The sequence below is a fragment of the Alligator mississippiensis genome, chromosome 10, assembly GCF_030867095.1.
Source record: "Alligator mississippiensis isolate rAllMis1 chromosome 10, rAllMis1, whole genome shotgun sequence".
Classification (NCBI taxonomy): Eukaryota; Metazoa; Chordata; order Crocodylia; family Alligatoridae; genus Alligator; species Alligator mississippiensis.
This window is the reverse complement of record NC_081833.1, coordinates 8545451-8571307: the sequence shown is the minus strand read 5'-3', so window position 1 is coordinate 8571307 and position 25857 is coordinate 8545451. Positions and strand designations below refer to the sequence as shown.

The 25857-nt window shown below is 44.9% G+C and overlaps 1 protein-coding gene across 3 annotated transcripts in view; it reads left to right on the top strand.

Moving 5' to 3' along the window:
• The window catches only part of TMEM132D (transmembrane protein 132D), a 465160-nt gene that overhangs the window by 384451 nt on the left and 54852 nt on the right, over positions 1-25857 (top strand). For all 3 annotated transcript variants that reach the window (XM_059713431.1, XM_059713430.1, XM_006275063.4), the window contains exon 5: positions 21478-21621. In XM_059713431.1, coding sequence (XP_059569414.1) covers positions 21478-21621 — 144 coding nt within the window. The remainder of the gene's footprint in view (positions 1-21477; positions 21622-25857) is intronic.

Sequence of the window (25857 nt, the reverse complement as noted above, 5' to 3'; positions counted from 1 at the left end):
TGAAGTGCGGCACCCAAAATTGCACGCAGTACTCCAACTGCGGTCTGACCAGCACCCGATAGAGGGGAAGTATCACCTCCTTGGTTCTCTTCATCATGCATCTGCTGATGCACGATAAAGTGCCATTAGCTTTTCTGATGGCTTCGTCACACTGCCGACTCATGTTCATCTTGGAGTCCACTAGGACTCCAAGATCCCTTTCTGCATCCGTGCCACCAAGAGGGTCATTCCCTAGGCTGTAGGTGTGCTGGACATTTTTCCTCCCTAGGTGCAGCACTTTGCATTTCTCCTTGTTGAATTGCATTCTGTTGGTTTCTGCCCATATTTCCAGCCTGTCCAGGTCTGCTTGTAGTTGTTCCCTGCCCTACGGTGTGTCCACTTCTCCCCACAGTTTTGTTTCATCCACAAACTTGGACAGAGTACACTTCCCTCCCTCGTCCAAGTCACTGATGAAGACATTGAAGAGTATTGGTCCAAGGAAGGTCCTGAGGGACCCCACTGCCCACGTCCTTCCAGGTGGATACCGATCCGTCCACTACGACTCTCTGGGTACGACCCTCTAGCCAATTCGCCACCCATCGGACCGTGTAGTCATCCAAGTCACAGCCTCTTAATTTGTTCACCAATATGGGGTGGGATACCGTATTGAAGGCCTTTCTGAAGTCTAAGTCAATGCCTTCTACCCCTACTCCTGCGTCCAGGTGTTTTGTAACCTGGTCATAAAAAGAGACTAGATTAGTCAGGCACTGTAACACAAACGTGTTACAGTGAAACTCTCCCAGTCAGACATAACTTTATCCAACCCCTGTTGAAGTCTATTGATAGCTTTCCATTTACTTCCATGTGACCAGGCCATCACTACATAAAGCTGTCTCGTCGTGGAGGCACAATGACAAACATCCATATGGCGGTTAAATGCATTTCAAACAAACAAACAAAAACCAAAAAGCGGCAAAGGTCAGTTTCGGGGCCACATTAGGCTAGGAGCAATTTTCACTAGAAACCAAACCTCTTTTGTTTGGTTTTTGATCCAATAAATAAGCTTGCCACACATCTGCAGTACTGAGCCCATTGCAACTATTTCCTGCTTTGGAAGGAAATGTCCAGCAGCCATCTATCTAGCCTGTGAAGAGATGATGAAGTACCAAATTGGACAAGCAACATTATTTATTGGACCAAGACGACTCTTAGTTGGCAGTAAAGTATCTTGCATTTGATGGGGTCAAAATCCACAGTTGCTGAAAAATTATGTTATTTGAAATTGCAAAATTTGTAACTTGAACTACAGGCCTCAAGACCTTGTGCTGGCCTTTGGCCCAGTGTATACTTCATCCAGTCATAGGTGGAGGATTTTTTTGTGCCCAGTCTTGCTCCTGTGAGCAAGGGATATTTTGCTATTTGACTCGATGGATACAGAAGTCCCTTGGGATTCCTGCTAATTGCTTTGCCCACTAAAGCCACAGCCTTTCCACTGACTTCAGTGTATTTGATCAGGCCTCTGCAGAAGATCAGCCATGATATCTCTCTAAGGGTCTGGGAGTCTGAAAAGTATGCACTTACCTTACAGTTTAATAGCAACTGTATAGAGCAGATTCCTTTCAGCTAAACAGATGGTACTGAAAAGTGGTAGAGGTTCATAGTATTATAGTAAGAGCACTCACGGTGTAATAAAATATTCAGTCCAAATCCCAGTCAGTTATTATTGATAGCAATTAATTAAATCCTAGAGAAACTACCTAATGGAACCAAGACAATAAATTAATCACCTTGCTGTACATGGGTCCTATATTTCTTTGGCTTGCACTCTCTGCACATTTGGAAGACTAGCCAGAAATGCCCCACTTTTAGCAGAGGGTGAGATGGAGGCAATTAGTTTTACACTGTCATCAGGTAAAGCTGTATATGCGGTTCTTTCTGTACATCAGATTATGGAAACATTTTGAATGGTCTGGGTACAAAACATCATTTGATGTCAAGTCTAGATTTATCGTCTTAAGCACATTGGATTGACATTAACATAAATTCTGTAGCAATCACTCCAGAAGGATTAGACATTAAATAATTGTTGCAGAACATACAATATAGTCTTAAAGGCATTGAAACTGTCATGTGCATGTTTCCCAGGATATTATTACAAGACTCGTCATGTCTTTTTTTCTAATGGCTTTTTGAATTCTCTGTTTTCAGCCTACCGCAGCTACATTTACAAATGTCCAACAGCTCTTTTTCTTTGGTATTAATTCTTTTCATTGTAAGGCATTTCTGATCATTCTTCTGTCTGTCTAGCTTTATTTTACAGCTTTTCTATGGTGCTGTTAGGGATTTGATTTCCCAAGTGGTAATATTTTTTAACCACTCATGTAAGTCTATAGCAGTGCCAGATTCACGTGGAAAAAACAATTGGCCATAAATCTTCCAAGGTTAAATGATCAAAACAGAGGTTAATGGGCTCACTACCTTCTCTCCATCCACAAAACCCCATAAGTGCTAAATCTGCATGTAACATCCAACACAGTTCTTTGCTGAGGACTGTGTATTAAACAGCACAACTTAGCCCATTGGAAACAAGTGTATGGGTGAATTCCTCAGCCAGTGCACATCAGCCTAGCTCCATGAAGGTCAGTGAAGCTGTATCCATTTACAGGAGCAGATCATTGGCATGTTGGCACAGCTTTTCATATAGGCAAATCTGTAACAATGCAGTCCCATTGAAAGCAAGGGGATTAAGTGCCTAACGTACTTCACACTTTTGGAAATGCACATGCCCGAATTTAGAGATGCTCCATCTGTAAATAGCTCTGAGGAGCTGCCTTTCTCTTAGACGTCTCTTAGACTTCTATGTCATTAGTTATTTTGGAAATGATACCCTAGCCACATCGTGAGAACCTGACAAAGAGATGAGATTTTTTTTTTTTTTGTTCTCCAGCACTGATCTTTTGTTAATAAAGAAGTGTTGTGGCCTCCCAGCTCTGCACATGTATGGTATCCTCACTCACATCATGCATGAATGTGCAAGACCAAGCTTCCATCTCATATACCCTATGGAAGCTGCAGTATGGGAGCTAATATTTTTTCTCGTTGTCCCTTGAATTTATTTCTGTGTCTCTGTTAAAAGTTCATTGAATGAAGTGCTAATTACCAGCCCAGCAGAGCCAGTTAGCTGCAGGCATCCCTGCTGCTCTGGCATGAATCTGCTCATATTTTTTTTTTCCTTTTTCATTTTGAGTTCAGTTTCTATTCCAGGAGCAGGTGCTGGCTGGGCTTTAGCTCTGACTGCTTCCTGCTTGATGGTAGGGAGCTCTTACTCACAATGGGTGCGTCTATATGTGCAATAAGACGCTTTTCCTTATGCGCATTAAATTTAGTACCTCCAATGTGAGGTACTACAGAAACGTGCATTAGACTGCCTTTATGTGCAATAACGAATGTGCATGGTTTTTAAGTGATGCTTAATGCGCAGTAGCCTATTTTAGTGCATATTAGCATAATTGCATGTTTTTTTCATGATGCTTTAACGCTCAATAAAATAGTCTACTGCGCATTAAAGCGCATGTGTAGATGTGCCCAGTGGGGTATTAGTGCTGCTAGCCTTAAGGTTATAATCAGCTACACGTGACACTCATAACACGGACAGTGTGAGTTCCCTTGCAAACCAGCCCATTTGCTTCTCTCTGGGCACGTCTACAGATGCGCTTTAATGTGCAGTAGCTTATTTTACCGTGCATTAAAGCAGTATATAAAGTGGCACGTGCTATTAATCTAATGCACAGTAAAATAGGCTACTGTGCATTAAGCATTACCTAAAAAACATGTGCTTGCACTGCTATGCTTTAGGGCAGCCTAATGCATATTAATTTAGTACTTCATATTAGAGGGTGCTTGTACACATGCTGCGGAGCTGCTCCAATTCGCTGTAATTACAGCTTGTCAGAGCAGACTTGATTAGTCAAGTCTGCTGGAGCATGGCAGTTAGCCTCCATGTCTCATGTATTATCATCCCCACACTTCAAAACGGTAGCAAAATGCTTGAACTAAAGCTTGTTGAACAAACTTTAGTTCAAGCACCCCTGCCACCATTTTGAAGCACGAGGACGGTGATACACAAGACACTGTGGTGTTTCAATTAGAGCAGGTCTTGCAGCTACTTGAATTAAAGTGCCCCCCCCCCATAGTAGAGGGTGCGTCTACACATTTAGAGCATTAGGAAAGTGCGTTAATGCATGTGTAGATGCACCCTCTTTCAAGTATGTATAACTAGGTTAGTCAATGCCCTCTAGCGCTGCCCTGGGAGCCAGCAGCAATAACCATTGCATTTCCAAACCTGCTTTTCCATCGGCATCATAGAATTTTTTTTATTTAAAAGACTTCTTGTATTGTTTATGGAAACATGATTGATAGCAATCCTGTGTATGCGTTTGAGACAGAAGAGCTAGGAAACCGGATTCAGAACTTTTGATTTTCTTCCCATGAGAAGGACTTAGAGATAACTTCGGACAAGTCACTTAACCTCTTTGCATCTCACTTTTCCTTCTGGAAAATGCATAGGACAATACAAATCCCCCCTATGGGTTTCTGACGATTGAGTCCTATGTTGTATTGCTCTACTGGTGTTGTACTTCTGGCAGGTCGCACCTGGTGGTGCTGCTGCATGCCGTTCTTTGTCTTGGAGCATGAGCATGTTTTGACTTTGGGAGGCCTTGGTGTTGGACTGAGATTCCTGGAGGAGAGGATTGTCTGCATGCTCCTTGTGATCGCCCCCGTTTCAGTACTGGCATACCATAGCAAATTACACTCAGAACAGAGCCAGAAACACTGACTTCCTTCACTGAGAAGCCAACCCACAAGGCTGTAAGAATCTATCACTGCCTGGCAGAAATAAAACACTGGCAGGGATGGAGATGGATGCCTGAGGAAAGAACGCTATTTATTTGTATTACAATGCTTCCTGGAGAGACCCAACTGGGATTAGTGTCCCGTTGTGCCTGACTCTGAACAAACATTCGTTCAAAAGACATTTCTTGCCCCAAAGAGTTTACAGTCTAGGCTAAAACAGCGTACAGCTGACAAACGGGGAGGAGGCTGCAGAGTAAAACTCACTGACTGTAGTCATGGTTCATCAACTGTCCAAATATTCTCAGCATCCTGTAGACATTAGGGTAGAGTGGGATTTTAAAGAGAGTTTTTATAAAACTCGATTTAAAAAAGAGTTTTTCTTGTAGGCAGCTAGGGAGGCAGACTGAAGAGGTGAATGGTTATACTTGCAGGAAAAACTGAATGGTAGGCATTGAAGATAGGGAGAGCTGGTAGAGAATATCTGAAACTCCATCTTAATACGTTATAGAGCACAATAACATTGTGTTCCTGGAAAATTTATGTGCAGACATTCAGCCCACCTCTCCAGTGCATGATCCGTAAATGAATAGGAAACAGGAGAACTGTAATACGTGAAATTACCGTATTTACCCAAATCCAAGATGACTCTGAATTTAGGGTGACCCCCCTCACAAATTAGATTCTATACATAGGAAATTGATAAATTTATGATAATTTTTCCATGTATAGGATATAATTATTGGATGGCCATCTTAAATTCATGCCCCCTCTACTGCTGCAGCAGGGAAAGCAGGGGCAGGTAGACAGATAGTGAGGGAACAGACAGGCAGAAGGGGAGTCACTCATCCCATTGCCCCCTATCACCTGTCCTCCCCAGCATTTACCCTGCTGCTGCATGCTCCTCCTGTGGTTCCTGCACTCCCCTACCCGCCCCCAACACTTGCTGCCCTGCTACCTGCCCCTTTCCATAGTGCCTATACCTACCTGTACCTTGTCCCCTGACACTTGTCCCCTCTCCTATCCACCCCCCACCAGGCCTGTGCTTTCTGGCATCTGCATCCCCTGGCACTTGCCTTCCCAACACCTGCTCCCTCCCCACCCCAGCTTGGTCCCTCTGTGCCTCTGCTTATTCTCCATTGTGGCTCTGGCTCCAGTCCAATCAAATAGTAGTGGTTGTAATGGTGACAGCCCCAACCCTAGCACTGACCCCAGCCCTGGCCCCAGGGCAGAACTGGAACCAGAGCCAGAGATGCAGTGGAAGGTGAGTGATGGTTGGTGGGGGGCTGTGGGAGGCAGGTAGTAGCAGAGGCAGTGGCTGCATCTCCAACTCGGACTCCAACCCTGAGCCTAGGTCAGGGTTGGGGGTGGAGTTGGGAGCCACAGCAGCCACCTGCCCCCTCATTTTTACATAAAGATGAGGGTCTTTTTTCCCCATGGTGAATGCAGGAAAAAAAAATCTTGGATTTGAGTAAATCCAGTTTCCATTTGCCTGTCTGCTAGAAAATGAAATGCCGTCTCTTTTCTCCAGTGACATCATTACGAACTAATAGAGCAGGTAGGCAGCGTGTGGCAAGAAGGTTGGTTTTTCAGTACTACACACTAAGTAGATACCACATGCTGGGCATACCCAGCAATAGAGGAGATGCATTCTGTGTCCATGTACCTGGTAAGTAAAGCCACACTGATGTGCTTAATCATATCTCTGCCCATGTGTGCATCAACCTTCAAATGGGTCAGCACAAATAGACAGGATACCAAGGAAACATGAGTCACCAAGACAGCGTTGGCCCTGGTTTATTCTCTGCAAATAACTGAATGCCTCACTGCAGTGAAGTACCCGTGATGTTTCAAAGTACAAATGAAATGCCTTATAAAAAACATTGATAGACAGGGCTCAGCAGCCTCATCATCGCATATTGCAAGCTTGTATTGCAATTGTTTTCAAGTGTGAATAGGTTTGCTGACAAAACACTGGAAGGATCTAAACAACGTCCAAGAACAAAAACCTGAATTTGCTTTTGTTCTGCATGTTTTACGTATCTTTCAGGACTCAGAATGGATGTCCTAAATTTCTAGATGCCCGGTGCTGAGGCTTAGTTCCACTATGGCATAGAGGATTAGGAAAGCACTCATCCCAGCACTGGGCACTTCAGAAATACTTAAGATGGAAAGTGAGTGTGGTTGGCCTTTGGGATTGTTCCAGTGTATTTTCCGCTGTGCTTGCTGGTTAGGACATTCTTCATATCACTGATCCCTAGAGATCCCTGCAAAGGCAGAGTCGTGTGGTTACATAGGAAGAAAATTTTGACTATTGGAAGGGAGTCATTAACACAGGTGAGCAACGTAGCCTTGCTCCTAAAACAACTCTGTTTTCGACTGTATTGGCATCCACTGGGCACACCAGGGTGTAGGAAGCTGACTCCAACTTCTGGATCTGCAGGCTGTAACAAATTAATTGGCTCCAACCGCTCATCTTGAACTGAGGTGCTCTGTACCAGATGGTGATAACTGAAGAACAGCACACTCCTTCCGTGCTCTCATGAATACTTCCACATCAGTGACTGCAATGAGGATGGCACTGGCACCAGCTATGTAGGAGACACCAGAAGAATCAAGCAGCCCACAAAAGAGAAAAATGGAAATGCAAGATCACATGAAGCAGGGCCAGAACATTTTTTTTTTGGTGGGGTGGGGGAGGGAAGAGAAGGAGTCACAGTATCTCTTCAGAAAGACACAGCTGTACCACTCAGGCTGGAAACAGGCATTGTCTTTGTGTTGCCATAACACTTTTTATGGAAGCACAAAAATTAAGCAAACAGACGTCCAGGTCTTTTGTCGCACTGCAAATGCCAAAAACAGTGGCAGAACCAACATAAATTTGTGCTGTTTTTTCCGGCTGACGTCTGTTTGTTTCGGGGCAGCACAGGAAGCCCAGAGCTACCCCAGGTAGGTGCTCCTGGGGCTTCAGGATCCAAATCATGCCCCTGAAGCTCCAGGAGTGCCTCTCCGGGTTCCCCCACTTGCAGAGATACATCCCAAGTATTGTCCCACAGGATCAGGCCCCTGCCACTCTGGGGGGCAGCAGGGGCGCAACCCCGTAGGACAACAGGCAATATCCTGGCGCAGCTGATCTGCTTACTTTGGCGATGTCTGTTTATAGCCTCAGTTTGACCCCAGCCCTTGTAGCTCTGCTGAACTTTGCAGCACAGAGGCAAATGTTTACCGAGCTAGATTGCATTTCTAGGGCCTCGATTGGCTCTTGTCTGTGAATTGATATCCTCGAGCTTTCGTTTTTTTGCTGGGAATCCCTAAATGCTCCCCGATATTTCACCCCGTACAGAATAACAGCCCCCTAGGGCCCCAACCCTCTGCATCCGATTTCTTAACTGCTGGCCTGAGAATTAAACGAACCAGCATGCTAGCACATCAATCTGTGAGCCACTATACTGGCTCCAGGTATGACATTTTGATTGGGCTTAGCTACTTTTGTATGATGTGTCCCTACCAGCTTCCCCAGTCTCCGCAATTCAGCATCATCAGATAAACTGGTATAGTTGTGTACCTTAGGCCAGAACTCCTAGCTTTGCTCTTCTGAAAGGTCTGCTTTCTTTGACAATCAGACGCACGTTTTTCCCCCTGCGGTGATGTATAAAAGCACTGTAACAAAAAAGTGGAGAGGAAAACCTACCCAAGATTTTTTTTAAGAGCAAGCACTCTTGATTATCAGCTAACGCACAGCGTCTGGAGACCCAAATCAAATATGCATACAGAGCTTCATGGACTTACGTTCTGAAGCCTGCAAATTAATTAATGATTTCTCTAAAGAATCACAGCTTTACCATTCAACAACTTCAGAACTAGCACAGTTGTCTGACTTTGATAAGCAAACAATGTACATGGCAGTTTTCTGGTGTCATCATAGCTTTCTTATCGCTGACAACCACCAAAACACCAGCGCCTGACTTCCCGCAAGTATGCTAACATTGTTGCAGAGTTAGAAGTCATTACTTTAAAGATGCATGATCAATTTGCACCAGGTCAAATTTATTTCTGGGTTTCAAATGTAGCTTTTTCAAAATCCAAATACCAAGAAGGGTCTGAGAGTTTGACTCCACCTCTCCTGTCTCCGAAACAGATTTAATACCACTTGGTAGTTTACCACTAAGGTTAGAGACTGCCCCTTTGCTAATTAGCTTGTTAGTCTCCATCAATCTTCAGGTTAAATCTATATAGTACCTGCTGCCAGGAAACCTCAATAGAAAGTGGATGCTTGAAATATTTAGTTTTGCTCCACAAAGTAACTGTATCAAAGCAGTTACTTATGAAGAGGCTTATTAAAGACATCCATGTGTACATTCATACTTGCATAACAGTGTGGATTGAAACTTGTCCTAGGTAATAAAAGCCCTTATGTACAAATTGGTACTAAAAGCCAGGAAAAGTTAAAGATTGAAAGACTGGATTAGTTTCTCCAAAGAGATCCTGCTCTTACCACACAAGGACAGTGTTGAGATTATGCTGGGTAAGCGAGGGGAGGATGACATTGGGAAATGGTGGTCTAGGACTTAGGCCTAATTATTGAACAAAATGATAAGAAGATGGGCTATTCCTTCCTTCTGGGGACCCTTCATTTGACACTGACTCCAGGAGCAGCTGCAAGTGCAGGGGGGCTGGACTCGATGATCTGTAAGGTCCCTTCCAGCCCTAGCAACTCTGAAACTGTGAAACTTTGCAGCCGTAGCTTCTACCCTTACCCCATTGTGGGATCCACAAAAGCCAGAACAAATCCAGCTGGAAGTTAAAATCCCATGGTGAATTTGCAAGGCCATGAAGTAAATACTCCTTTCTGTTCCTCAGTTGGTATACTCATCTACCACAGTCATGGGCATCTACCAGGTCAGGCATTGTGGTACATCCCTATCATGTCTGATAAAGGTGCATCCCCATCACTCCTAGCCCTGGCAGGGAACATCTGATTTTGTAAAACATGTTTGGAGATACAAGTTTCATGCTATTGTTCATAATCGTAAGGGCCCTGCTTTCCCATTTTTTAAAATCCAGCTGTCATGTTTCACACAATAAACTCAGGATCAACTACAGATAGAGGTCACAGATATTGGTTTCTCTTGTTTCAACTCTTAACTCGAGTGTGATGCATCCTATCTGGTATTCAGAGATGAAAGTGCCTTTATTTCATCTCTCAGCGCATAAGTCACCCTGAGTGCTTTTCAAAGGTCAGCTTCCCCACCGAGGCTAAAAATAATTTTGCATCAGGAATGTTCCCTGCATGCCAACGGTGCCGTAACAATTAGGAGGAACACGCGGTCTGGGTAGCGTTTGTGTGCTGCCTTCTTCCCTTGAGCAAAATCCAGTTATTCGCGGTTGTCTGTGTCCAAGTGGAAGCAATGGGAGCTGTGCTTACAATGCATCTCACTGGCTTTGTTTCTCTGCTTGTCCTTACCAAAGCTGTTCCCCTCTTCCAGTATGATTTGACCTAGGGGCTATGGAGTATAGAGGTTCAATATTTGGAGAGATCCTGTTTTGAGGGGTGCTGAATCAAGTGGCTTGACTTAACAAGTGAGTGCCACCATCAGTCATTGTCTGTACTCTTCTTTTGAAGAAATTGGGCAACATTTTGATTCAAAAGGGGGGAAGTAGCCAAATGTCAAGTTTTGAGCATTCTTCAATTGGCTCAAAGCTAGTTGGTTTCTTGTATTACGTATATCTATTACACATACATTTAGTAACAGCCTAGATCATCAATTTTTCACTGAAGAGAAAGATTGCAAAGAACATTTTAGACCGTTTAAAATACTGTCTTTCTGAAGGATCACTTGAAACAATGCAAGTTATTTCTAGATGAAGTCTTGGGCTGTGTCCGCATGAGCAGGGGCATGCGTGTGTAGGAGCACAACTAGTAATAGCACTACCTTGTGCTGCAGTGCAAACCCTTGCTCATGCAGTTGGCAGCAGGACACTTGGTCCTGCTGCTCCAGATACTGCGCCGTGGGGGGGCACGGGGACTGACTGGCTGGGGCACAGGGTGCCTCGAGATGGGAGCTCCACAGCATGTGGAGACAGGGGAGCAGGAACCCCTGAGCTATCTGTTCCCTTTCCCACCTTCGCTCTCCATGTGCTACTCCCCAGTTGGCTGGGACTCAGAGTCGGGGCTCCACAGTGCACAGAGACGGGGGAACAGGCAGTCCTGGGCTGCCTGCTCCCCCATCTCCGAATTTATCCTGGCACATGGCACTTTGGCGTGCTTTGTGACACCTTCTTTTTTCCTGTTTTTTGTTTGCTTGTTTGCTCCTGGGCAATCCCAGTAGCAAATTAGCAGTGATGGGTACTGTTTAACGTGCAACACGTGTGGTTTGTGACGCTGCAAAGAGGTTTGTGGCACCATGGACCACATGTGCCTGCACGTCTGGATCTGGCCTTGGAGTATGCTTGTGTGCAAGGATTGTCTCAGTGTGGGGGGTGGATATGGTTGGTTGTGTGTATGTATGTGTGCGTGTTGCCTTTCTTAAGGGTTAGTATTTACTGTTACATCAAAATATGCTACTGCTCTTTGGCTATGATGAAAGGAGAGGTTAGATCCTGAGTAGGATGTATTGGTAAGAGAATAGATGTTTCGTCCTGGAGCACGTACCTGTATAATATTTAAGGCATCCACAGCCTCCTCTCCTTGATACTAGTCTGGCTTGCTAATTGCTATTCCATTGCTCAGGACTAACTGAGCCTTCGTTTGTGCCCAAGACATTTACAACAGGATGCCTGCCACATTTTCAGGAAGGATACACCAGATGGCCAAGTCATCCTGTCCCCAGGAGCCAGTTTCTCATATTGTAATTTTACAGACTTTGAAGATCACAAGTGATAACACCTCATCTGTTTAGCAATAATCTGACTATCAGCATTGTCCACAATCCTGGATGGGATGGTGCAACCTACTACTGGTGTTGTGAGACTTGGTTAAAATATGAATTTTTCGGAGATGCTGGGTTTGAAGGCACTGCTGCATTACGGTGCACCGCAGCATTACAGCTTTTTTTCCGGATTGTTTTGGGAAGGTAGGGAGATGGGGTAGTACCTGGACTAGGTGTCCTGGTACAGAAGGGATTTCGTGTGTTTGCCCTTAGAAAGCTTCCATCAACTTGAAGTTTTGTCTTTGAAACAGAGAGAATTAGCAAGCATCTCCCTAATGTACTGTGGTTTGACAGTAACATTTTTCTTATTTTTAATAAATGTTTATTTCCCTTCCCATTTACTGTGTACAAGACCCATGAAGTCAGCAGAGGAGGATGCTCAGAAAAAGACTAAAATGCAGACTTCAATTTTTCCCTATTCCCTATGTACTTCATTTTAGTCTCCCATTTGGCGGGACGTATGCTCCTACTTTTGGCATAGGGGATGCTTTCTGAATCAAGACCAGTCTTGCCTGTACATGGGAAACCCTGAAACTAATTATATACCAAGGGCTGCCAAATACATAAAGCAATAAAGTAGAGGAACATTCCCTCCCTTTATTTCACATATAGTTCTTGGTGCCCTTTCAACTCCTGCATTTGTGCTAACCAATACCGTATAGGTGGCTCCAACTCCTGCAATTTTGTCACGTTTCACAAAAAAGGGTGATTTCTGTGAAGCCCCAGTTCCCTGAGTCATGATACATCAGAATCCCAGTGCTCTTCTTTTTTTCCAAAGGGAAGTTTCCAGCTGCAGAGGAAACTTGGAAAGCATGACCTCAGTGCACCCAGAAGGCTCAAAAACCACAAGGAAAATTAAACAGGCTAAAAATGTATTTGTACCAAAAAAAAAAACAAAAAAAACTTTTTAAGTTATGTTGGAGTGATATTGTATCCGTGATGGTCCAGGAAATATGTGAGAGATGAGGGTCTTTGTGGAGGATACCTTTTGTTGGACCAACTGCATGGCTGGGATAGATTTAGACAAGCATGCATTGCATTCTTCTTGTATCCCGGCTGTGGAGTTGGTCCAGTAAAAGGTATTGCCCACAAATATTCTTGCATGTTTTTTAAAGCCAATTTCAGGACATTTGTGACCTGACTTATGATTTGAGGATGGTTGGAGCTGATGTTAGCGTGTTTCTGCCAAGCAAAATTGCTTTGGATCATTCAACCCATGCTGCTCCATCGTGTAACTAAGCTCTTCTTCCTGATTTTAAAACTTGTGCTTCAGCTGGCATCATCTCACAGCCAAAGGTGGATTTAAGCTTCGTGAACAAGGCTTTGTCTTTGCAACAAAGAGTTGGGAGATGACTCTGCATTTTAGGTGTGAGCCCGGCTTTGCTCCAAGGTCTGGTACTAATCCAATATAAATCAAATATTAGAGGGTAGGAATTAATGAACACAAGCTGCTCCATAGATATGTGTCTGTTTGATTTATTTTTCCTCTTCTGCCTTCCTGTGTCTCAAATCCTTTCTACATTCTTCTCATTTTTGTTACTGTCTTCACAGTGGTTAATGTAAGGGAGGAAAAAACTGTATTTGACCACATCCTTGAGCATGTCGAGCATTTATAGTCTATTGGTTTAGAAGCTTACTAAATTTAAACAGAAGCATTATCATGGCCTTAGGCTCTCTTGACAGTTATAAACTCTTCCTTGGGGGGATTTCGGTAATGCTGTCTAATCAGCTTAAGGAGTTAATTAAACAGCTGTCACTTAGCTTCTTAATTCTGAGACTTGATGCTAAATAAGATTTGAAATTAGTTATGCATGGCTGAGGCATGGTTTCAGTGGTACAGCTAAAATGGCTCCTGCCAGCTGATGAGGACAAACTAGACCTCATTTAAACAGAAAGCAGTGGGATCGAGGTGGCACCCTAGATTAATACTCTGGAGGCTGATAGATGGGAAGTCTCTGAGAAAACTGGAGAGTCTCGGTGAGTGCTAAGTAGAATAGTTCGAAGGCAAACTCTTCATTCTTACTTGGTGGCATGCATTCGACCTGAAGAGGCTTTGATAACTGTTTTATTCTCTTCCCTGTTACAACCTGAAAGTGTTATATCCAAAGAGTGATACCCAATGAAAATAAAATGGATGCATGTGTTTTTACAAACTAGACACCTAGGTAAAGTACAGATAATCAAAAAGCCCGAGGCTGAATCGATTCAATCTTCACAGGTTAGTCTAAACTGAGTAGATTGAACCAAGAAGCAAGTGAACAGACATTCACTTTTGATTCTGGAGATGCAGCCACCTGCTTGCAGTGGCCCAGGCCAGAAACGAGGGAGTGCTAGAGCACGGCTCCCTGCTCAGCTGGAGCAAACAGCTTGGGCCAAGGCCAGCCCACCCACCCTACATGAGGGTTTTGTGGTGGGGGGGAGGTAAAAAGCATCTTGAGGTGCTGGGGGACTGAGAGTCAACTGGAATCTGGAGGGGATCTGGGACAGAAGTTCAATAAACTGATTTAACCTAAATCAGTTAAGTTTGATATCACATCCATGCAGGTTTCTCTTTAACCAGTTTGGGCCATTTTGAAAGCAGTTTATGTGCACTGAACTTCTGTCGTGTTACAGGTTTGAACTGAACTGGTTTCTGATCACTTATACTGGTTTATGTGTAATTTCTGTTCCTAGCCTTAAACTTCATAAAAATGTTCCTCTAATTTAAACGGATACATGTGATTTTGTGTTAAGGTCTGCCCCACTTGCAAATCATTTATAATGTTTCAGCGACTCTTCAATACTTATTTCCTTTTGTATTGTATAAAGGAAAGTACTAAAGCAGTTTATTGAACAGAAATTTGCTTTCTCCGGTGCTTCCAATATTAATTTATGTTGTGTAATAAATAAAACAACCTTTTAATCATAGTCACATGTGTAGCTTCTGGCCTGGAGATTGAGGGCCACATTCTGCTCTCAGGTACCTTGGGATCAATGCAGAGTCATGCCTGTAGGTCTTTTCTGAAAAGAAACTGGTGACCGTGTTCAGTATTGCTTTTGGTGCTGGTGGTTGGTAAGGACAAGAGGGACTGAGGAAAAATAGTCTGTAATCCTGCTTTTCAAAGAGACCACTAAGACTGCCACTAAATACCTCTTTGTATTTTAATACAAAACAAAATGCCCCCATTGCAAATTCAGTGCAGAGCTTCAAACACTAAGCTTGAGTTACTCATCTGTTTTTTGTATAACTAGCTATTATTAAGGGAAATGTTATAGTCATAGTGTGGAGAAAGAGCTATTGGGGGGGCGGGAATTTTAAGATTTACAAAGACGTTATTAAGATCCCTCTTTTTTTCACCCACAGAATTATAGGGCATAAGACATCCTAGGGGAAATTAAATTGCAGGGGTACTACCAATTAAAGCACAAAGACTAATAGGTGTTCACTCCTGTATTTCTAAAAAAGATGCTTACTGTATACATCTTCTGAATGCCTTTTTGCTCAAGGGTTTTATACCTTCAGCTGTTAAGTATGAATCTTTTCACTTGGCAAACAGTCCTGACTCTGAGGCTATCCTTAATAAACCTTCACCATTTTTGTTTAACATGGTGGCAATTTCAGAATAAAAATTACCTGGTTTCTTGCTCCCATTACAGGAAGATGAATTCTTGTCTCTGATTGTTGTTATTATTATTTTATTTGATTACTATTGGGTTTTGGTGTGCAGGAATTAGAGACGTGCACCAAAATACATTACATAATGGTTATGGGGAAAAAAAAGAACCCAGCATCTAATTACAGCTATTCCAGGAATCAACTTTTAGTAGACAGAATACTAGGCTATAGCTTTGCAAGGCCCATAAGTACTCCGTCTTGTATTCCCCTGGTATCATGTCTCCTATAATCTTTGTTAGTTATGGACAAAGAACGTAATAATTCTTCTAAAGATTCCAGTATCATTTAAAGAGCAGAAAGTAACACTTTTAAATTACTAAGTATTTAGATTTATAGCTCTTACATGCTGAGAATTTGAACTATAAATCTCTGTATAGGCTAAATAAGTATCATGTTTGTTTCCTTGGAATTAAGTAATTTTTTATGTACTTTCACCATGGGAACATTAAGCCCTTTCTAGCCATTAAACAAATGACTGAAGCAGCATTTGTCATGGCCCCTGCTGTTTAGATTGGAGTAGATGCTTGTTACACTTCTCCATTCAAATGAGAAATGCAGACCAGGTGTCTAAAGAAGTAGTCCTCCAAGTGTGCACAGGTGGAATTTCTGAAAACCATGGAGAAAGAACTACTTTTGGCTGCTGTGTAGATTCTGTAGAGTATTGGGTTTTGCTTTGTAGTCTCCAGAAGTAGGAGATGGATTTGTCTCCTCTGACTAGTTCAGGTGATTTGACACGTGCTGATAGGAAATCATGATCCTACTTTAGAACATTAGTGGTTTTTACACATGCTAGGCTTAATTCTTTTATAAAAGAGTTTGCACCTTTAAGAAGCAGCAATGTTTACAATATATTGTATTACACCAGGAAGGGTTTGGCAGCATGCAGCGATGTCCTGTTTTTGGAATGGAGAGTCTGGCTAAATTTGAGGCTGGATCTGGAACTTGGATCTAGATCCAGTTTTTAAATCCCTTGAAAGCTGGGAGTGACATACCTGCGATTGAAGGAAAAGACAGTCTCTAGGCAAAGTAAGAACCTGTGTTGCTTAGGTCCTTATTTTACAAAGAAGTATGTACATGCTTAGGTTCAGGCATTTAAGTGTTCCCATTGGGATTTGTAACAAGGTCCTAACCCAGGTGTGTCCGTAATGCCTCTGGAGCACACTCTTAGCCCTTATCCTCTCTGCTTTCTTTGGACAATCTCCCCTTCAGCTCTCCTGCCACACCTTGATGTTATGTCTTTAGAAAAGAAGGCTGCTCCAGGGCTGTCCAAGTAAGATCTCACTTATGAATGCCAGTATCACTACTCATCACCTTAGTGGCTAATCACAGCCTCTGAACCTCCTCTACAGCTGTGCCCTATGCCTTGCAGGTGTCTCCAATCATTACTTTAGTGGGCACTTTGCCCAACTACCAGGCCACCTCAGGCCTCCTCTACCTAGTTGAGGCTTTGGCCTTCCCAGCCTCCGTCCCTCTGCTCTAGCTAGTCCCTTTAGGCCAGCCCCGCTAAACTGGGCCTGGTTCCTTGGGCTGCCACCCTTGTCTCACCCTCTTTGCCTCTCCTGGGCTGTGGGCCCCCAGCCCTTATCTCAACTCCTCTCCAGGCTGTGGGTTCTCTAGCCCTGTTTCTGCTGCCCCTCCCAGGCTGTCGGCCCCCTGACCCCAAGCTCTTCCTCCTCTCTGGGTGTGGGCTCTCTAGCCCTGTATCTGCCCCTCTTGGGCAACAGTGGGCTTCCTGGTCCCTATCTGTGCCTTGAGCCTGACCCTGGCAGGGTTCAAGTCAGTGACATGCCCCTTGGGCATGCATGGGACCTCTGAACCACCCCTTTCTAGTCCCAGCCAAACTGCCTGAAGCATGCAGGGTCTTGCTGGCATTGTCAGACAGTCCAGGAGTCAGCAGAGCCTCCCACTGCCACTTTCCAGGGCAGAAGCTCTCCGCTCTGTGGCTAGCACGGTCAGACTGGTTGCCTGCTCTCAGGCCCAGGCTTTATGAGCAGGGATCTGGGGTTTCCATTTCCCACAGGAAAACGGAGTATACCATGGGTATTTCATTTTACTGGAGGCAAACGCCAATTTCTCATTTTACTGGAGACACCCACAGATTTTGCAGTTTTGCAATGGGCTCTCTGCAGGCTGGCAGACCCTGTGCCGCTGCCCTCACTACAGCCACACACACACGGGGCACGTCGCCAGGGCAGTCCAGGGCTCACAGTGACAAGCAGCTTCTTGTGTGGCCCTGCTATTCCCTGCCATGCTGGGTTGCACCTGCTGGGCTGCGGGGGCCCTAGGGGAGGGCAGCAGGGTGGAAGCCTGAGCCCACAGCCTGTGTGCGACACCCCCCCCCGCCCTGCCCCGTGCACAGATCTGGGGGGCATGGGTTCTCCTTGCCCCCTGGGAGTGCATGCAGTGCCAAGGAGCTGCCCCACCCCCAAGCATACAGCTCATCTCACTTAGATCTGGGGGACACAAGCCCCCCCTGGCCCTTGGGGAGTGTGTGCAGCAGTGGGGAGCCAGCTTCCTCTGCCTGAGCGCACAGCAGGCAGGCAGCAGGGGGGAGCCAAGCCCAGCTTTGCTGCAGCAGCCTCAGCTTCCCGCCAGGGGCAGGGGGCTGTGGACCTGGGACCCTGGCAGCTGGGGGCCCCTATGGCAGAGCTGGGGGGGACAAGGGGTTGTGTGGGGGATGGGGGTGAGGAGCACCACCAGGGCTGTGGGGAGCCTTTTATTTTAATCATGGATTTGGGGATTTTTATCAGAGAAGTTGCAGTTTTTTTCAGAGAATTTGTAAGTTTTTATCAGAGAAAACCAGGATCCCTGTTTCTGAGTCTCCTAAGCCCCATCCCATCCAGTCATGTGGCTCTGTGGGCACCCGCAGGAGTTTCCCATCTGTGCCTGATGACCTGCCTGCCCTCCCTGCTAGAACTGAGCTCTTCTGTCCGCTGCTCCTTGTTTCTGGGCTGGGTCCCTAACTACCCTCACTGCATTTTACTGCTCTGCCTCCCTCCCCAGGGTGAGTTGCAGGGACAAGCTAGCTATGGGAAGGTGTCTTGCACTCTGGTCTGTCTGCTGGTGGCCGTTTCATTAGCAACTAGCTAATTTCCTAGCTACCAGGCCTCCTTGGTTCAGCTCAGCCTGGTACTCTTTCCTCCTAAAGTAACAGGAGCCTTCCAGCATCCTGTTACAGGATGCATGAATGTGTTCACATAAAGTTAAGCACATGTATCATTGTTTCCCAGGTTGTGTTCTTATACTGCAAACTCTTTAGGCAGGGAGACTGAGTCTACCTTTGTTTGTATAATACCTGGGACAAAGGGACTTTGATCCAGACGATGATCTTTGAGCTCTTACTGTAATTCAAACAGTAAATAATAATAATCCAAGCTAACGTTTTATTAGATAAAAAAAATAGAGTGAGCAGAGTTAATCTTAGCAATCCTATGCTCATCTGCAGCCAGCGATGAAAAAGGTAAGAGGGGCCTTATCTGGTGTATTTGTATGCCAAGTGAGAGTAGGAGGCACCAGAAGTCTTCTGACAGTCTGTTGTCATACTATTCCAGGTCCAGAGAGAGTCGGATGTGGCTCGTTAATGATTCTTATACATTTCTAAGCTCCTGGAGGCTAACTCAAAGTGGATGCATGAGGCTCACTGCTTGCTGGTAAAGCTAGGGGGAAGCCCACTTTTCTCTTGGGCACCCCATTTCGTTAGACTGTTTGAAGGGCTCCTTCTCATGCCTCTCCTTCCCTATGCAGACTTTCAGCAAGACCTTCCATGACACTCTAGGGCTTGCCCAAAAGTCTCTGCAAGGCTTCAGATTTAAGTTCAAACAAACAAAACAACAAGAAACAACACATTAACACATCTGGAAATTTAGTTGCCAACTGTCCCAGTATCCCAATTGCCAGAATAGTCTAACCAGTTCTGAGAGCAAGCGTGTGCCTACGACAGATGGGCCTCACGCAGGCTGGCTCTTCCCAGAATCATGCATCTTTGTGTGAATTGTGATTTCTGACTCGCTGGAGGGCTTGGATGGGGGAAAGAGGGACCTTTCTTCTTCAGGTGTCTTTCTGTAAAATTCTGCTTTTCCTTCCCCTAAGGAGCATGGCAGGGGTGGGACAACCCCAGCAAGGTGGCCGTATCAATAGAAGATACTTTTCTTTTTTTAGATATTGCTTTGAGCCAGAAGAAAGTGCCTGGGTTCCTTTAAGTAGTGTGAAGGGAGTTTTTTTGATCCAGGCCCTTTAGATGAGAGAAAGACGTGCGTCTCTTCTCTAGCCCAAGAGACAGACGGGAGAGTCATCTTCTTCTGCATACTTGGTTTCAATCTCTTCCTTTGTCCCCTGCCACACGAGAAATCAGGTCAGGCTGAGAACTGATAGCAGGTGCTATTTAGATAATGAGAAGTGAGCGACAGGGGTGTTGGAGACTGTATTTCATCTGAACCAGATGAAGTCCAGAGTCTCTTGTTCCATGGGATGTTTCTTGATTTGGAGGCCTGGTTTGGAAAAGCTTCAAAAGCTTTCCAGGAATGAGTCGCATCTTGCAATTAGGAATGGGAAGAAAGCAGGAGCTAAGTTGTGCCTTCTGTTTCCCTTGGAAAAAAGACACCTAGAGCACAGTTGCGTCCTATGGTTCTGAATCTGTGTGTATTACCAAAGCTCCTCTAAAAGTGTGTAAGGAATACATTGAATGGGTAATATGCTATTGGGATTAAATATGGCCCTAATTAGAAACAATACTGTTGTAATTTTATATAGCTGCTCTCATCCTAGGAACTCCAAGGCTTTCCAGAGAGCTTTCCCTTCCCTTCTGTATTTTCTTCATTATGTAGATGGGGCAACCAGACCCACAGAGATGCCAAGGTCACCTGCAGGGTCAGGATAGATCCCAAAGCACCTTCCTTCATGTTAAAGGTGGCACCCATGAGTCTGAATCTCTGTAGCCCTGCCCCATGGAGCCATTTACATCAGATCATAACAATAGCACTTTTAAACTCACTCTGCAAGGATGTAACCAGCCCATCGGTTTCAGAGCAGTGGAAATGGAGACTTCCTGCCTTTGGGCCCCTCATCCCCATGCAGAAGTCACGGAGCCAGAGAGAAAACAAGAAAGGAGGAGCCTGACTCTATAGCTTAGGGAGGAGACCATTGCTATTCACTGAACAGCAGCCAGAATAAGGGAGGCACCTGGCAGCAAGAAGAGAGTTCATACTCAAAATCAAATGGAGGTTGATTGTGCAGCTCCATAGGCAGATCTGATGTTTCCACAGCACTCCTGTGGAAACGTAGGGGGCAGCTTAAGCCAACGGGTAGAGCCAGTCCCCTATGAGAAGATCTAGATGCTATTCCGAGCTCTGCTGCTGGACCTCCGTGTATTCTTGAGCAAGTCCTGTACCTTCCCAGTGCCTCTCTTCCCTTTGTCCATCCTGTCTGTGCAGTTTGTAAGCTCTCAGGAGCTGGGACTGTCTCTATCCATTGCTACAAGCTTTAATAACAAGCAGCAATGACAGCAATGAATAGTAGTGGCAGAGACTGCTTCTGTGGGTGGTGGTATCTAGCAAGTATCCCGTTCAGACTAGACCCTCTCTTACTAATCTAACCAGAGGGAATCTGCTTCTCATCCTCTTCCACTGCAAGGGAGAGAGTCTGTGTTTTCTATCCCATCAGACTTCACAGTCAAGCTTGTTGTTGTCCTGCAGTAATGCTTTCAAACCCTACACCTTGCTTGTACCACTATAATGGGATGTTGCTACAGTGCCCGGAGCCATTGCTCTCTGTAGTATGAAGAGATGTAACCCATAACTTAAAACCCAGGGTGAAATCCTGTCTCATTTAAATCAGTGGGGGTTTTGCCTTTGATTTCAGTGAGATGCAAATTTCCTCCTCAAGTGTTACCTTCCATTTGATGAGTGCCTGCGCTTTTCTCCTTACTGCTGTGCCAGCAATGCTCGCGTTGTCGTTTGGAAATGAACACAAGATTCGTTCTTCTAACGACAGACCAAGGAGAAGAGAGTGGGTGTTTGATGAAGCGAGAGCAAAGTTTGCAAACCAAGGTCCTGTTTGGTCTTTCAGGAAGCAGAGATCCTGAATACGGCAATCCTCACTGGGAAAACCGTGGCCGTCCCTGTGAAGGTGGTCTCCGTGGAGGACGACGGGACTGTGACTGATCTTGTAGAGTCTGTGGAGTGCAGGTCATCTGATGAAGATGTGATTAAGGTAAGATCCTACTGCTTAACTGGAGAGGGACTTCTCCCTGCAGTAACATATTGCTAGCTGTGTCTTCTGGCCTTTCACCTTTATCCAGTGTGGTTACTATCCTTTTGCTAAACCCCCCGCCTCAAGATTTACTATATGACTGAGGAGTGGTGCACTGGATCAAGTGGCAAAACCAAAATCTCCTCCTTTTGCATTTCAGGGCTCTTTTGTCGCAAATTAATCAATCAACCTTTTCTTATTTTCCTGGTGTCTATGATTATGAGAAAATGGCACACATTCAAGATAATGAATCAGCCCCTGGGGGGTGGCTCTGTGCAGCTGGTCTTCCACTTCTGTCTTGGAAGAGGGGACACTTGACTCAAAGCTCAGTCTAGACACTCAATCAAGGGGAGTGTGTTGCCCTGCTGTACAACACTTTGATAGCTCAAGCCACTCCTGAAAGATCAATGACCGCACAGTTCTTTACGACTTTGATTTAGAGTGCATTCCTGCATAGCCGGCTGTGAGCAAAGCTTTACCCGCTCCCTTCTTGGTTTCCCAGGTTAAAAGCGAGGGGGAGTAGTGTTAACCCTCAGACCGAATTCAGAGCCAGTGTGGACAGTAGTGTCAGCTGCATTTCAACAAACAGGTGCAAGGTCACTCTGAGCTGTGCAGTGGCAGGGACATTGCAATGCTGGGTTCAAACCTATTTTTTGTCCCTCTAAGTTTGGGGTTAGGCCAGACCTTCAGGACATTTTGGTGCTTCTTGAAAGCTGCTTTAAACTCAAGCAGCTCCTGACAGGCCTGACTGCCAGTCGATAAGAGGCCAGAGACTGACGGAGGGCAGGCCTGTGCTAACCATGTCCTGAATTGTCCTACTCCTTTTCCGTTTTCACTTGCTCAGCCTGCTCGTGCTAGGGCTGATGGTATCAAGAGAAAAGTTTCAGATCTGAGTTTCGATGAGTTGCGAAATATGGGAATGTTTGGGATTCAGACCTGCTATATTTTTTCCCTCCTATTTTCCTATACTTTAAACAGTGTGGGACATCTTGCTAAAGTCATGGAAGATGCTTTTTAAATGACTAAGTTGGCCCAGGTTAGCCCACAAAGATTTTTTTCCCCCATAGGGCATACAAGTTGCAATGGCACATGAATCAGAGAGGATGGTGTACTGGTAGAGTATTATAGATGTCACCATTAGCATGCACTAGAGTAAAATGGCCATTTGTTTTTTTCAGTGTAGAGTACCGCAATGATTATGAATAAGAGCTTGTAAGAAATTCTGTAAGCTTCAGCTTCAATTTGTGTTACTGAGTGTTAAAAGACAGTAACAGACAGCGATAGTGATGGAGAGGTGGTGTGATGGGTGCAGGGAACTCCTGCTTGATGAAAGAAATGCAAGCGTATCTGGTGTGGTCATTATCTTCTAACACACTCGTGGGCGGCCGTCACTAAAAGACAGCCCTCTCCAGAGGAGAAAATGAGAGACATCGCCGGAAGCATGAGTTAAAACTAGAGCCGCTGAAAGAAAATGTGTTGTGAATATAAAAGGAGGTTTATCATTTTGGCTGTGTTCTTTTAACCAACGAGAACTAGTCTGATGGCCAACGGGCTTTCAATAGCATAGCACACCCCTTCAACTATCATTCAAACTCGTCCCTTGGATTTTAGTGACCTTTTACCAACCACTTTAAGCCAACATCAGAAGGCAGTGCTTAGTTGCAGATCTACCCTCTATCTCCATAGAGTGGCCCAATTGGCTGAAATACGTCTTTCCTAAAGAGCTGCATTTATTTTCTGTGCTAGCGCTATATGCCAGCAACTGGAGGCTTGCTTAGTATTCTGTGATGTATTCTTTTAAGACCAAAGCAGGAACATGAACATTACTGTCAGAGGAGCAGACTGCTGACAGGTTGTAGTTTACATCTAAGTTAAGTTACTTAACACCGTAGGAAATTACCAATAATGGAGATGCACAGAGTACGAGATGGTGAAAAGTGACCTTTTGCGAGCTGCATCTAGGTATATATTTTTTTTCCCATGTTTCTTGTCAGGCAATTGTAACATTTTTACCCATTCTGTTTGTTTGAGGCCACTTCATCTTTGCAGTAATTCCCTGTATGCAGGATGAATCCAAGTAATTTGGAAGTCCAGCCTGTTTTATCTTTCTTTTTTTTTTTTTTTAATCTACATGGGATATACATTTATCTGAATACTTACAAATCCAGGCACCTTTCTGGTGGCTTCGGATTAAACATACTCCTCTGGCCACCTTAATCCATCCAGTTCTTTTGCTTCTAGGAGTCCATATGAGTCTGGTACATCTGTTCAATGTAGATTTTAAAAAGAAGAGTAGACATGACACAGATTCATTATCGTCTGGGGTACCTCGGGGGTCATAATTGACCATATGAATATGAGCCACTAGTGTGATGCTATAGTTAGCGGAGTCTGGTACATCTGCTCAATGTAGATTTGAAAATAAAGAGTAGAAATGATACAGATTCATTATCATCTGGGGTACCTGGGGGTCATAATTGACCATATGAATGAGCCTCCAGTGTGATGCTACAGTTAGCAGAGCAAACAATATGCTGGCATGCCTCAACCAATGCATCTCAAGCAAAACTAAGGAAATTATTCTCCCGCTCTACCCGCCACGCTTCAAGAAGGATGTGGAGAAGCTTGAGAGAGTCCAGAGAAGAGCCACTTGTATGATGAGAGGCCTGAAGAGCAAGTCATACAAGGACAGGCTGACAGATATGGGACTGTTCAGCCTAGAAAAGAGAAGGCTTCAGGGGAATTTGGTGGTAGCTTACAAATATATCCGGGGCTAGACAAACATCTATTCACCAAAGTGCCCCAGGGCAAACAGGAGCAACAGTCATAAACTCATAGAAGAAGGTTTCACGCTGGATATAAGGAAAAACTTCTTCACGGTTCATGTGACCAGACTTGGGAATAGACTCCCAGTGGGGGTGGTGCAGGCACCTACCCTGGAGATCTTCAAAAGGAGACTGGATGCACACCGTGCTGGCGTTATTTGACCCCAGCAGTCTTTTCTGCCCAGAGCAGGGGGGCTGGACCCGATGATCTCATGAGGTCCCTTCCAGCCCTACACATCTGTGAATCTGAATCATACATTGTGGAGAGAAGTCTAATCCTTGACTGATGTAAATGAAATTAATACACCAACATTTTATACAGCAGCTGAGGATCTGACCTCTTTTCCTCTATCAACTAAAATGTATTAAGAATGTGTTTGTACAGGAAGCGGTTAATAAGGTGGTGTGTGATGTAGGTGGGTAGGAAGATTTCATCTCGCGTAAGCTATTAAAAATTAGACTGAACAATAAAAAGCACAATAAACAAAGATTTCTATTAAAAAACCAGCTGTGTCCTAACATTTCCCAGTCTTTAAGATAGGGACAGAGGCATAACTGGCCAAGACTGTGTCCGGGCCAGTCCCCCACTCCCATCCACCTTACCTCTGGACCTTCATTCAGGCCTCTGGCTCTGGCAGCAAGCGGCTCGGAGCCACATGTAGAGTTGCCTGCTGCTCAGGAAGAAATGTTACATCGGTTTTTTTGCTGTAGATGTCCATATTGAAGGGGCAAAACTACTCCAGGTCTTGGCGGCCAAAAATGGGGTGCCTGCTGCCACTTGACAGTACTGCAGTCCCCACAATGCTCCTCACTCACTGATGCACCACCACTGATTAGAGCTGGGACTGGAGCTGGAAAGGGCAGCAGGGAATGGAAGGGAGAAGCCCCCACTCCATTTGACACCCCTTTCTTAGGCAGTGCCCAGGGCATGTGCCCCTCACCTACCCATCCTTACACTACTGGATGGGGAGCAAATGCAATATCCTAGCAAACAATTCTGCATTTGCAAAGGAGTTAAATAAGAAAACTTACTAGGTCCTTTCCCTCTATACTTTCCATGCACATTTGAATCCTTCTATGTTAGGGGCCGCTCTAGTAATGTCTGGACTGTGCAAAAGGATGCCTTGAGATTAGCATTGCCTCTAAAAAATGTGTGCATTTATCCATGGGTGCAAGTGACTGGGACTAGGACCACAGTGTTGCCTGCCTGCATTGACTGCAGAAGAGAACAGTGTGTTCCAGAGCCACACACCCACACCCCACAAATGCCACACAACCCCCCAAGATACCCTATGCCCCTCCACACACAGCCACACCCCTCACAAACTCTCCCCACACCCCACCATACACACACTCACCACACGCCCTCACC